The sequence below is a fragment of the Anas acuta genome, chromosome W (assembly GCF_963932015.1).
Source record: "Anas acuta chromosome W, bAnaAcu1.1, whole genome shotgun sequence".
NCBI lineage: Eukaryota > Metazoa > Chordata > Aves > Anseriformes > Anatidae > Anas > Anas acuta.
Window position 1 is genome coordinate 21,293,460 of NC_089016.1, and position 12,702 is coordinate 21,306,161.

At 41.4% G+C, this 12,702-nt stretch overlaps 1 protein-coding gene and 1 long non-coding RNA gene across 15 annotated transcripts in view; one reads left to right on the plus strand and one right to left on the minus strand.

Annotated features, from left to right (window-relative positions):
- The window catches only part of LOC137847051 (uncharacterized), a 750,318-nt gene that overhangs the window by 515,453 nt on the left and 222,163 nt on the right, over positions 1-12,702 (plus strand). The window lies entirely within an intron of this gene.
- LOC137847014 (splicing regulatory glutamine/lysine-rich protein 1-like) overlaps positions 1-12,702 on the minus strand; it is a 74,712-nt gene that overhangs the window by 54,062 nt on the left and 7,948 nt on the right. For 13 of the 14 annotated variants that reach the window (XR_011090730.1, XR_011090729.1, XR_011090728.1 and 10 more), the window contains 2 exons: positions 7,751-7,866; positions 5,278-5,442 (listed from right to left, as the gene is read on the minus strand). Coding sequence is in view for 11 of the 14 variants with exons in the window: in XM_068665221.1 (XP_068521322.1) it covers positions 5,278-5,442; positions 7,751-7,866 (281 nt within the window). In the remaining 3 variants the exon portion in view is untranslated. The remainder of the gene's footprint in view (positions 1-5,277; positions 5,443-7,750; positions 7,867-12,702) is intronic. The other variant, XM_068665226.1, reaches the window with a different exon arrangement.

Sequence of the window (12,702 nt, forward strand, 5' to 3'; positions counted from 1 at the left end):
TTCTTGGGCACCTGGGAACACTGCCGACTCACATTCAGGTGAGCATCAATCAGCACCCCCAGATCATTTTTCTCTGCACAGCTTTTGAGCCACTCTGCCCCATGCCTGTAGCACTGCATGGGGTTGTTGTGACCAAACATAGCCATGTTGATCCTCACCCCACTGGCCTCTACCCATCAATCCAACCTGTCCAGGTTCCTCTGCAGGGCCTTCCTACCCTCCAGCAGACTGATACTTCCCCCCAACTTGGGGTCTTCTGCAAATTTCCTGAGGGTGCACTCAGTTCCCTCATCCAAATCATCAGTAAAGATTTTCAAGAGGATGAGCCCCAACACTGACCCTGGGGAAACACCACTGGTAACTGGTCACCAGCTGGATTTCACTCTGTTCAACACCACTCTCTGGGCCCAGATATCCAGCCAGTTTTTTACCCAGCAAAGAGTGTACCTGTCCAAGCCATGGACTGCCAACTTTTTGAGGAGAATACTATTGGAGACCGTGTCAAAGGCTTTACTGAATTCTAGGTAGACTACATTAACAGCCTTTCCCTCATCCAACAGGTGGGTCACCCAGTCATAGAAGGAGATGAGGTTGGTCAGGCAGGACTTGCCTTTCATGAACTCATGCTGACTGGGTCCGACCCCTGGTTGTCCCGCATATGCTGCGTGATTGCATTCAGGATGACCTGTTCCATCACCTTTCCTGGCACCAAGGTCAGGCTGACAGGCCTGTAGTTCCCCGGGTCCTCCTTACGACCTTCCTTATAGATGGGTGACACGTTAGCAAATTTCCAGTCATACAGGACCTCTCCAGATGACCATGATTGCTGATAGGTGATAGAAATCAGCCCAGCAATCACATCCACCAGCTCCCTCAGCACCCTCGGTTGGATCCCATCTGGTCCCATGGACTTGTGACAGTATAGGTGGAGCACCAGGTCTCTAACTGTTTCCACCTGAACTGTGGGGGGTTTCTTCTGCACCCTGTCCCAGACAAATTCCAGGTTGGGAGGCTGAGTACCCTGAGGATAAGTGGTCTGGCTAGTGAAGACAGACATAAAGAAGGCATAAGGAATCTTTCTTTTCCTTATCCTCAGTAGTCACGTATCCCCCTGCGTCCAGTAAAGGAAGGAGATTCTCCTTGGCTCTCCTCTTGCCATTAATATATTTATAAAAGCATTTTTCATTACCCTTAACCATAGTGGGCAGGTTAAGCTCATGCTGGGCTTTGGCCTTCCTGATTTTTTCTCTGCATATGCTGGCAACTTTCTTGTACTCTCTCTGAGTTGTCTGCCCCTTCTTCCACCAGACATAAACTCTCTTTTTTTGCTGGAGACTCAGAAAAAGTTGTCTGTTCAGCAACGCTCATTTTTCTTCCCCACCGACTCATCTTACAGCACAAGGGGACAGCCTGCTCCTGCACCTTTAAGACTTCCTTCTTGAGGAGCATCCAGCCTTCCTGGAAGTCCCCTCTCCTCTTCAGGACTGACTCCCAAGGGACCCTCCCTACCAGTGTCCTGAACAGTTCAAAGTCTGCCCTCCAGAAGTCCAAGGTAGCAGTTTTACTGACCCCCCTCCTGACTTCACCAAGAATAGGGAACTCTACCATTTTGTGGTCACTCTGCCCAAGACAGCTCCCAACCACCACATCTCCCACCAGTTCTGTGTTCATGAACAGCAGGTCTAGTAGGTCACCCCCCCGCCCGGGAGGCTCACTAACCAGCTGAGGCAGGAAGCTGTCTTCCATGCACTCCAGGAACCTTCTAGACTGCTTCCTCAGGGCTACATTTTATTTCCAGCATATGTCTGAGAAGTTGAAGTCCCCCACGAGAACAAGCACTGGTGATTGAGCAAATTCCACCAGCTGCTTACAGAACACCTCATCCGCCTCTTCATCCTGATTTGGTGGTCTATAACATACCCCACAAGGATGTCCACCTTCTTGGCCTTCCCCCTGATCCTTATCCACAGGGACTCTACCTTATCATTGCTAACCTCGAGCTCAACAGCATAGAAACACTCTCTAATATAGAGAGCCACACCACCTCCCCTCCTTTGTTGCCTGCCCCTTCTGAAGAGCTTGCAGACATCCATTGCAGCACTCCAGTCATGGGAGCGGCCCCACCGCGTTTCAGTGATGGCAAGTAGGACATAGTTTGCCTGCCCCACAGTGGCTTCCAGCTCCTCCTGTTTGTTGCCCATGCTGCATGCATTAGTATAGATGCACTTCAGTTCCACCATTGCCCTTGCCCCTAACCCTGGGACTTCTCCCCCAGGCTCATCTCTATCGAGCCTCATATCCTCCCCATCTCCCTCCATACCTAGTTTAAAGCCCTCTCAACAAGCCCTGCCAGCTCCTGGGCTAGAATCCATTCCCCCCTTTGAGACAGGTGGGACCCATTTCCAGCCATCAGGCCAGGTGCCATGTAAGTCTCCTCATGATAAAAAAAATTATATTTTATATATATATATATATATATATATATATATATAATCTCCTGTGACAGCATCAGCCTCTCAACCATGCATTGATCATCTGGGCCTTCCAGGTCCACTCAGTGTCCTTCCCTTCCACTGAAGGGATAGAGGGGAAACACCACCTGTGCTCCCAGTCCATCCACTAACCACCCCAGTCCCCTGAAGTCCCTTTTGATAGCCTTTCAGCTTCTCTCAGCAATTTCTTCACTGCCAGCCTGAATTATCAGTAAGGGGTAATAATCAGAGGGGCAAAAAATGTCAGGAAGTTTCCTGGTAATGTCCCTGACCCAGGCCCCAGGGAGGCAGCAGACTTCCCTACATGTAGGGTCTGGCTGACACATGGGGCCCTCTGATCCCCTCAAAAGGGAGTCAACTACGACCATGACCATTTCCTTCTTGGTGGACAGTCTCAAAGCATGAATTTGACTTTCTCCCACATCCTCACTGCCCTGTCCCTCGAGCTCCAGGGCCTCAAACCTATTGTGTAAGGGCATCCATGAAGGTGAGGCAGGTAGGGTAGGGAGGGGGCTCACCTGCAATGCCAAACAGGGACCTGTTTCCATTCCTCTCCATCTCTTAGGTCCCCTCCCACTGCCCAACAGCAACAGGGCAGAGGGTCCATCAGTATTTGGGGTGTGTCACCCCAGTGCCTTTCTTTCAGGCATGGCAGGGAGTGACTCCACCAGTCTAACTCCTGCTCACACTCCCTGATAGTCCTTAATCATTCCACCTCCTCGAGCTCTGCCACCAGGCTGATCAGATTGTCCATCTGCTCGCATCTCACACAGCCAGTATCTCTGTCACCCTCCACTGGTAGCAACAGGCTCAGGCACTCCCTGCAGATGAAGACATGAACAGCTGCATCTTTGGGCATATTCTTTTTTTCCCCCCCTTTCTTAAATATGCTCTCACAGAGGCACAACCAACATGGCATATTGGCTCGGCTCTGGTCAGCAGTGGGGCCCTTACCTAACATGGGACAGCTTCTAGATTCTTTTCACAGAAAACACACCTATGCCCCCCAGCTACCAAAACCTTGCCACGTAAACCCACTACAACACTGCCTCCAGGAGGATCTTTTCCATGATCTTGCCAGGCACAGAGGTGAGGCTCACCGGTCTGTAGGTCCCTGGGTCCTCCTTTCCACCCTTTTTAAAAATGGGAGTGATGTTTCCCTTTTTCCAGCCACCGGGGACTTCGTCTGACTGCCATGATTTTTCTAATATGATGGAGAGTGGCTTGGCAGCTACATTAACCAATTCCCTCAGGACCCTGGGATGCATATCATATTTGAAGAAGCCCTTCTTATTGTCCTTGACATCCTTGCCAGATCTCATTTCAAATGGGCCTTGGCCTTCCATGTCACATCCCTGCCTACTCTGACAGTGTCCCTATATTACTCCCAAGTGTCCTGTCCCTTTTTCTACATGCTGTGTACTTCCTTCTTCTGACTGAGTTTTGCCAGGAGCTCCTTGCTCATCCAAGCAGGTCTCCTGCACCCTTTGCTTGCCTTCTTACTCATAGGGATGCACTGATCTTGAGCTTGGAGGAAGTGATGCTTGAATACTGACCAGCTGTCTTGGACCCCTCCTTCCTTCCAGGGCCCTAACCCATGGGATTCTTCCAAGCAGATCCCTGAAGAGGAAAGTTTGCTCTCCTGAAGCCCAGGGTCGCAATCCTACTTTTTGCCCTGCTTCCTCCTCACAAGATCCTGAACTCAATCATCTTATGGTCACTGCAGCCAAGGCTGCCTCTGACCCTCACATCTCTAACTAGTCCTTCCTCATTCGTTAATACAAAGTCCAGCAGCACACCTCTCCTTGTTGGCTTCTCCATCACCTGTGTCAAAGAGTTGTCATCAATGCACTGCAGGAACCTCCCAGACTGTTTGTGCCTAGCTGTGTGGTCTTCCCAGTAGATATCATAGTGCTTGAAGTCCCCCAGGAGAACCAGGACTTGTGACCAAGAGGCTACTTGGAGCTGTTTGAAGAAGGCTTCATATATCTCCTCTTCCTGATGAGGTGGCCTGTAGCAAACACCCACAACAGTGAAAGCCATGGAAGCCTGCCCTTTAATCCTTACCCATAAGCTCTTAACTCGCTCTTCATCTACCCCTAGGCACAGCTCCACACATTCCAGTTGCTCTCTCACATAAAGAGCAACTCCACTACCTTCTTCTCCTGGTCGATCTTCTCTAAAAAGCACGTAGTCCTCCACGACAGCATTACACTCGTGTGAGCCATCTTACCATGTCTCTGTGATTACAATGAAATCATAGCCTTTGAATTTTGAGTTAATTGTGTGTGGTCACAAGATATTTATGAAACTCAAAGATATTTATGCTAATTTTGCAAGTTTCCACTAGGAAAAATCATTAACCTTTTGCCATAGCTAATCCCTTGTATGTCAAAAAGTAAATTCCTTCTTACTGTACTTAGGGAACTGCACGCTGTTATATGAGACAGCTACCATGATCTTACAACTTCTGAGACACTGCTCAGCTAACACAACCCAGATGGATATTTCATCAATGCACACAATTATATGCATGTTTCTTGAATTCAAGTAGAGTATGATTTCTCTGGTATCTTGCTAGAATGAATTCCACAGCCTAGACTGAACTTATTGTCACAGGAACATTCAAAATTCAAAATATCACTAGTAAACAATAAGAATCTTTCTTTTGGTTGTTTAAATTCCTACTGAAATCAATTAACAAAAGTTCTTAACACTTAAGATTGTAATTTATGAGTTATAACTCTACATCCTCCATTACTATTTCCAACAAAAAAAAAGCTACCTGTGAATTCAAGTTTCCAACATAGACAGTTCTCCTGATTTCATCAATTTTGGATGGATCCACGTTCCCCATAACTGGTGGCTGTGGTATTTCTCCCAGTGCTGTAATGTTAGGGTCCAATGATGCTGCTGATATTGCCCCCAAACTGCCAAGTGAAACACTGAGCTGGAGGAGAAAAAAAAAAAAAAAAAAGAGTATACACAGGCAGAATATACTTCACTTGTTAATACTTATCTTCCTTGTGCCTTTCTGTAAAAGTCAACTCAATGAATATAGACACTATTTTAAACTGCATGATCCCAGTTGAGTAATTATTTTTTTAAGAATAAAAATCTACCCACAAATAACCATATATAGTTAAGATTTTCTGTGTGCTTTTGTAGTGGTTTAACCCAGTTAGCAGCTAAGAACCACACAGATGTTTGCTCACCCTATCCACCCTCAATTTTCACTCGATTTTCCCGGAGGCTGGTACATGATAGGGGATGTGATACACCCACTCAATACCATGCTCTTTGGCCCAAGTGTCTATAAGGTTGTTTCGGAAATGAGTCCCATTGTCTGACTCAATTCTTTCTGGGGTGCCATGTCACTACAGGACTTGCTTTTCACAGAATCACAGAATTCTCTAGGTTGGAAAAGACCTCAAGATCATAAAGTCCAACCTCTGACCTAACACTAACAAGTCCTCCACTAAACCATATCACTAAGCTCTACATCTAAACGTCTTTAAAAGACCTCCAGGGATGGTGACTCCACCACTTCCCTGGGCAGCCCATTCCAATGCCTAACAACCCTCTCAGTAAAGAAGTTCTTCCTAATATCCAACCTAAAACACCTCTGGCACAACTTTAGCCCATTCCCCCTCATCCTGTCACCAGGCACGTGGGAGAATAGATCAACCCCCACCCCGCTACAGCCTCCTTTAACATACTTATAAAGAGCGATAAGGTTGCCCCTGAGCCTCCTTTTCTCCAGGCTGAACAAGCCCAGCTCCCTCAGCTGCTCCTCGTAGGACTTGTTCTCCAGACCCCTCACCAGCTTCGTCGCCCTTCTCTGGATTCGCTCGAGCACCTCGATGTCCTTCTTTCAAGGCCCAGGATAGCGCCCCAGGCAGTGGCATGGGGCACAGGATATGTTTCCAGCCTCCTTTGGTGGTTGCTTCCACCATTGGAAGTATGTGGTGCTTGCCAATGCGGGATTGAGGGAGTGTGATGTAATCAGTCTTCTGGGCCTCCCCATATTTATATTTCAGCCATCGTCCTCCATACCAAGGAGGTTTTGACCATTTGGCTTGCTTGACTGCAGCACATCTTTCAGTCATGAATAACCTGTGCTATAGTGTCCGTGGTCAGGTCCACCCCTCCATCACGAGCCCACCTGTATGTTGCATCTCTACCTTGATGGCCTGAGGTGTCGTGGGCCCATCGGGCTATAAATAATTCACCTTTATGTTGCCAGTCCAGGTCCACCTGAGCCACTTCAATCTCAGCAGCCCAATACACCTGCTAGTTGTTTTGATGTCTTTCAGTGGCCCAATTCTAAGGTGTTAGAAATCTTCAGCAAGACACCAGTAACTTTTTTTTTTTTAATGTAACAAAAAGATACTACTTAGCTTTGTCTTGAAATCATCCTTTCATTATTCAACAGAAAGGGTCAGAAAGCTTGACTTCCTCTTTTATAGTGTAAAATTCACAAATAATTTATCAAAGATTTTATATAAAAAACAAGCAAATTTACCTTGGAAGGTTAATTTAGAAACAAACATCTCTAAATAACACAATTATACTTGATTAGAAACAATTACAAAGTGGAAGCATAAGTAAACACATTTTTGTCTGTGAAGTGCCTGAACTATCACTTCCCAAGTCAATGAGTGCAATATCGCCTATTTCAAGAGAGGAAAATAAAAGCCATCATTCTTGTCAACTAAAAGTGATTTTCAAATCCATGCAATTTCTCTTATACAATGACCATTATGAACCATACACAGAATTAACATCAAAACATCTAATTGGTGATTTTGATCCCACTGTTTAATTATTTGTATGCTCTAAAACAGGTGTGGGAGGACAATCTTCAAAAAGGATGCTGACCTGTATGTGCAGATTTATTAAATATTGTTTTAACCAAGTTTTATTCTGCAACTTCTTTTTTACGAAAGGAAGGAAAGAAGGAAGATACTAAACATTAATTTCTTTTAGGATGCTGATCAATAGCTGTTAAGAATATAGAAGTGGAAATATTGTTTCTAGTAATGGAGACAAAAGAATAATTTAAGGACAGATTTGGGACTCTGCACATGCACATCTTGCAGTCTACCCTCAGAAGAGGCACCACAGCTAAATCTTCATTGATTTAGCATATAAGAGGACAACATCCATGGATCAGATAGTTGTTGTTCTCTGAACACAGAAAAGGCTATCGAGTATAGAAGAAACCAGAAATCAAATAGCAACTGAATTTTACTTACTGTAGTCAAAGGGGTTGGTGTAGGTATAGGAAGCAACCCTGCACCAGGCATCAGGCTTGTCATAGTAGGAGCAGGTGCCAATAGAGAAAGGGCTTTGGCTTCATCTGGGATTTTACCTGAAGAAGCAATTTAAAGCGTTATACGGCGTTGGAACACTACACAAATTTTCTACACGCTCTATGATTTTACAATTACCCTTACATTTAAAAAGGTTCATTCTTATTTATTACCTGTCTATGAGATCCTTACAAAGAAAGTAGTAGGAACAAATGCAAGGAATAAGTTTTCCCTTTTAACCTGCTCTACTTGAAAAAACAGAAGTGAGCAATACTTCAAAGACTAGCAATTTCATTAATTGATTATTTTAAAAACTGAACAATGTACACAATCATTTAACACTTTGAACTGTGGGTCACCTGTACTGGAAATTAAATGTTCATGAACCAAACGATATCAAGCATGGACAATTTCCCAGGACGATGTTTTCACGGTGATCGAAAGTTGTTTTACACATGACAACCGTTCATGTTAGCTGCATCACTAATAGCACACAGAACATCAGATACAGAAAAGAATATCAGTTTTTAAAGTTTAATCCCCATAAATGGCAAATAACCCAATCAGTAAAAGAAGAGGGGGGGAAGAAGAAGAAAGAAAAAAGTATTTGCTATCTGAAATTTGTGACGACCCCCCCCACAATCTGGTGTTACTTATCTCTGATATAAAAATAAATAAAAATAAAATAAAAAACTACTGTGATTCTACACAATAAATACTACAAGTGAAGTTGGGAGTTGAGGAGGGCAGAAAAATTTAGATTTTTACTGTCTTACATTCTAGGTCACCTCAGCTTAACTGAAACTTCGATGTAAGCTGCAAATATACTGAGATTGAAGAAAAACATAACCAATCAGCTAAGCAAGCTATATTTTCCTAAAATATGTATTTACTACAGTTTCAAACAGATTATATTATCCCTGTCATGATAACAGTTTAAGTAATATCTTATCTAAACGCAGGTTTAATTCAAAGTCAGTTAGAATTAGACTGCTAAATTAACCCCCCAAAATCTTCAAAAAGTAAAAGATACAATAGTTAAGCAATTTATTAAATGTACATATTAGATTTGAAATGCAAAAGGATTTAAACTAGCACAAAACACTTGAAAAGTTCTAATTATACTAGGTATCGATCATCTTTTCAAAATTGTTGGTGTAACTATAAATGACACCTAACTGAACCCTCTGGTATTACCCCATGGACTTTATTGAAGTAAATGCTTTTATTTAAATGTTTTTAAAGTCAAGATATCTACAAAGAATGTGCCAGTGTCTTTTACTGCTTTGGTTAGAACTGTGTATTTTTAATACAAACCCCTAACTTTAGGGATTTAAAAAGAATATATTAATATTCTTATCAAAAACAAAATACTGGAGAATTTTCAAAACTGTTCAATTTTAGCTACGCAAGTTCCAATAAACTCCACAGGAATCATACTACCTAAAAAAAAAAAAAAAAGTACTTAAAAGTACTGTTGCAAGCCAGTACTGCAGGTCTGCAGCAAGGATTGAGTTACAATAGGATGCAACCAAAGCACAAAAAAATCTAAATTAAAATTATTAAACAATTAAAAATATTTAAGAAATATGCAGCATGGGTGGAATAGAAGAGAAAGTCAGGCATTTTGACTGCTCATGAGAATGAGGTACTCTGCATTTAACTAAATAACCTTCCAAATACATGCTTGCAGTAACTGCATGCAAATTAGGCATACAATTATATACCAGTTCTTCTGAAAAAAATCAAAATAATTGTTTTCAAACAATTGATGAAATAGACCATTAACTATTGGACCTTATTCTGAACAGCCAGCATCTTGCAATTAACTGTATACTCATGCAGGTTTCCACAGGACCAACAGACAGCTCAAGTAAATCCAGTGACAGAAATGGTTCCTAAAACTGTGCAACTGCATTCTAATTTAGATCCTTGGTCAGTCATGTACATAAACATGCCTATATTTAAGTATGCACTTACATACAGCCAATTAATACACACTTAACAGATTAAGGTATTTAGCCTTTTTACATAAATAGGAATTGAGTTAAGCACATAACTAAACAATGAGTTCAGTTCAAAAATGTACTTAAATGAAAACCTAAATTTTAAGAATATAGCCCATCTTACCGAATAACTGGATTATTAATTTGCTCAAATGTTGCTTAAGGAATATGCTAAGCACTTTCATATTCAATAGTCAACTATTATGTATGTTCTTCATTCTTTTAACTGCTATATCTAAATTATATGTTAGCAGCATTTTTTCCAAAGATATTTTGGTCTCTCAACAACGTAATGCTTTGTTTTAAGTACAAAATCCTGATGGTGAGTTCCATGCCACAAACAAAGATGTCCTCATTTATTTTATTCAATAATGGAGAAGGGTCCCTCTCTACAGACAGAACCCTGAAAATTTGTCTGTATTTTCAGATTAACTGTCTTCACAAGTTCACCCTCCAGTTTTTAAAATCAGATCAAACTAAATCAAACTTTAACAGTTTTATAGAAAATGAATTGGGGAGAGGGGGGCTAAAATATCTTATAATTTCCTTTCCTGTTCTTTAGACATTTTTGAAAAACAAATCAATAAGTGAAGCTAACTAACCTAACAGCCATTAGGTTTTGGAATTTTATCTCCTTAATATTTAGAAAAGGAATACAAAGCTCATAAATATATACAGCAGAACATATCAGTTAATACAACTATTTTGGACATTAAGAATTATTTAAAATAACTGCTTTGGTGTTTAAATTCATGCTTTTAATCTTAAGACAAATGGAAATGAAGTAAAGATATTTATGTTCTAATAAGGGGAAATTGTCAAAAATAAATATGCCGCATATATACCACACACTTAGAAATATTTCCTAGAAGTTTTTGAGCTTTACCTTGATCAGAGGGTTGGAGCAACTCTCCTATGAAGAGAGGCTGAGAGAGTTGGGGTTGTTCAACCTGGAGAAGAGAAGGCTCTGGGGAGACCTTATAGAGGCCTTCCTGTACCTTAAAGGGGGCCTACAAAAAACCGGGAAGGGACTCTTTGGGAGTGTAGTGACAGGGCAAGGAGCAATGGTTTTAAACTAAAAGCAGGGATATATAGATTAGATATTTGGAATAAATTCTTTACTCTGAGGATGGTGAGGCACTGGAACAGGTTGACCAGAGAAGCTGTGGATGCCCCATCCCTGGAAGTGTTTAAGGCCAGGTTGGATGGGGTTTTGAACAACCAGGTCTAGCAGAAGGTGTCCCTGCCCATGGCAAGGGGGTTGGAACTAGATGATCTTTAAGGTCCCTTCTAACCCAAACCATTCTGTGATTCTATAAATAGAAATACTACTCTGAGATCTTTTTCATTAAAGGGCTGGCACATCAAGCAGGTGTCCTCCTATGTCTCTTGCCAGTTGAAGCCTGTTCTGTTCAGACTCTTATCTCAAATACATAGTATTGTCTTAGGCTATATCTGGCTACTTTCAGATCAACATCTTCCAATGAACAGAACTGGTGTTTGCACACCCAACTGAGATGAAACTCCTGAACTGGCCTTCACATACTCAGAGAGTTGGAACCAGATGATCTTTAAGGTCCCTTCCAACTCTGAGCATTCTATGAGTTTGATCCTCACATCTTTATTTATTTATTTACTCCTTGCTTTGTAAAGCAATCTGTAAGCAAACAGATTAGCTCTGCATTGTCTAGAAATATTTTATGCTTCTTAGGAAGCTTACAGTTGTCCTAAATGTAAGTTATGATTGTTACTTTTTCCAAAGTGCTTAAGAGCCCTATAGTTAACCTAATCCATACCAGCATCCATTTTGTTAAACGCTGAATAAAAATATCTATGTTAAGCAAGTGCTAATCACAGTATTTTATTCTTCTCCGAGTACTCAGAAAAAAATAATTTCATATTCTTCTTACTGAAAATAAATGCTTAATCCTCCCCCCAAAACTGCTTTGACATTAAGTTTGTTTTAAAAATACATTCTGTTCACATCTACTCTAAACAAATAATTTTTCTGCTTTTTTTTTTTTTTTTAAATCAATGGCAAACACACACAAAATAATTTGTGTGATTCCATTTATGATTCTTATTGGATTTAGCAGTAGTGATTAAAGAGATTACAACTACTGGCAATTACCTCAACTAAATCCAACAGAGATCATGAAGCTCTCTCCAGCTGCAGTTCACAGCTTGGTGCATTACCAAAGTGAAACCCATTGATTTAAATGCACTTAGCTGGGAAGAACAGTGTCTGAGATGAGATACACCACCCACCCCATCACTTCTACTTCAGTGGTTCCATTTCACAAGAAAGTAGTAAGACCATCACCTAGAGACGATAACCTTCTCAGTCACTCCAGCATGAACTGCCAAGGCTTGTAAGATTATGAGATGACCAAGACAAAAGAAAAAAAGAAAAAGTGTTAAAACCTCTTTTAGAAATAACCACCACTGGAGCATGTAGAAGTGCAATACACACATACAAAACTGATTCAATCTTCCCACTTTTCTCTAAAAATTACAAATAGAGAAGGATGAAGTCTTACTGCCACTGATCTCACTGGAACAAGACTATATTCACAAGTATTTCATGACATTCAATATCCATGAAAGTTCAATTTCAGAAATAATTAAACTCTTTATATTAGACATAAATAGAAAGACTTCTTTTAAACAGACCATGCAAATTGGTATATTTTTCACTATTCTAGTCTTCTAACACGATGTGCTCATCTGTTGATTTTAGATGCTTAAATGTATTCCAAACCAAATTTGTCTGTCATTCACAGCATGAAACTTAGTTAATCATATTCAGTACATACCATCCACCATTGATAAACAGCTTTAGGTCAACTTCAAAAAAAAACCATCGTGAACTCTTTACAAAATACCATT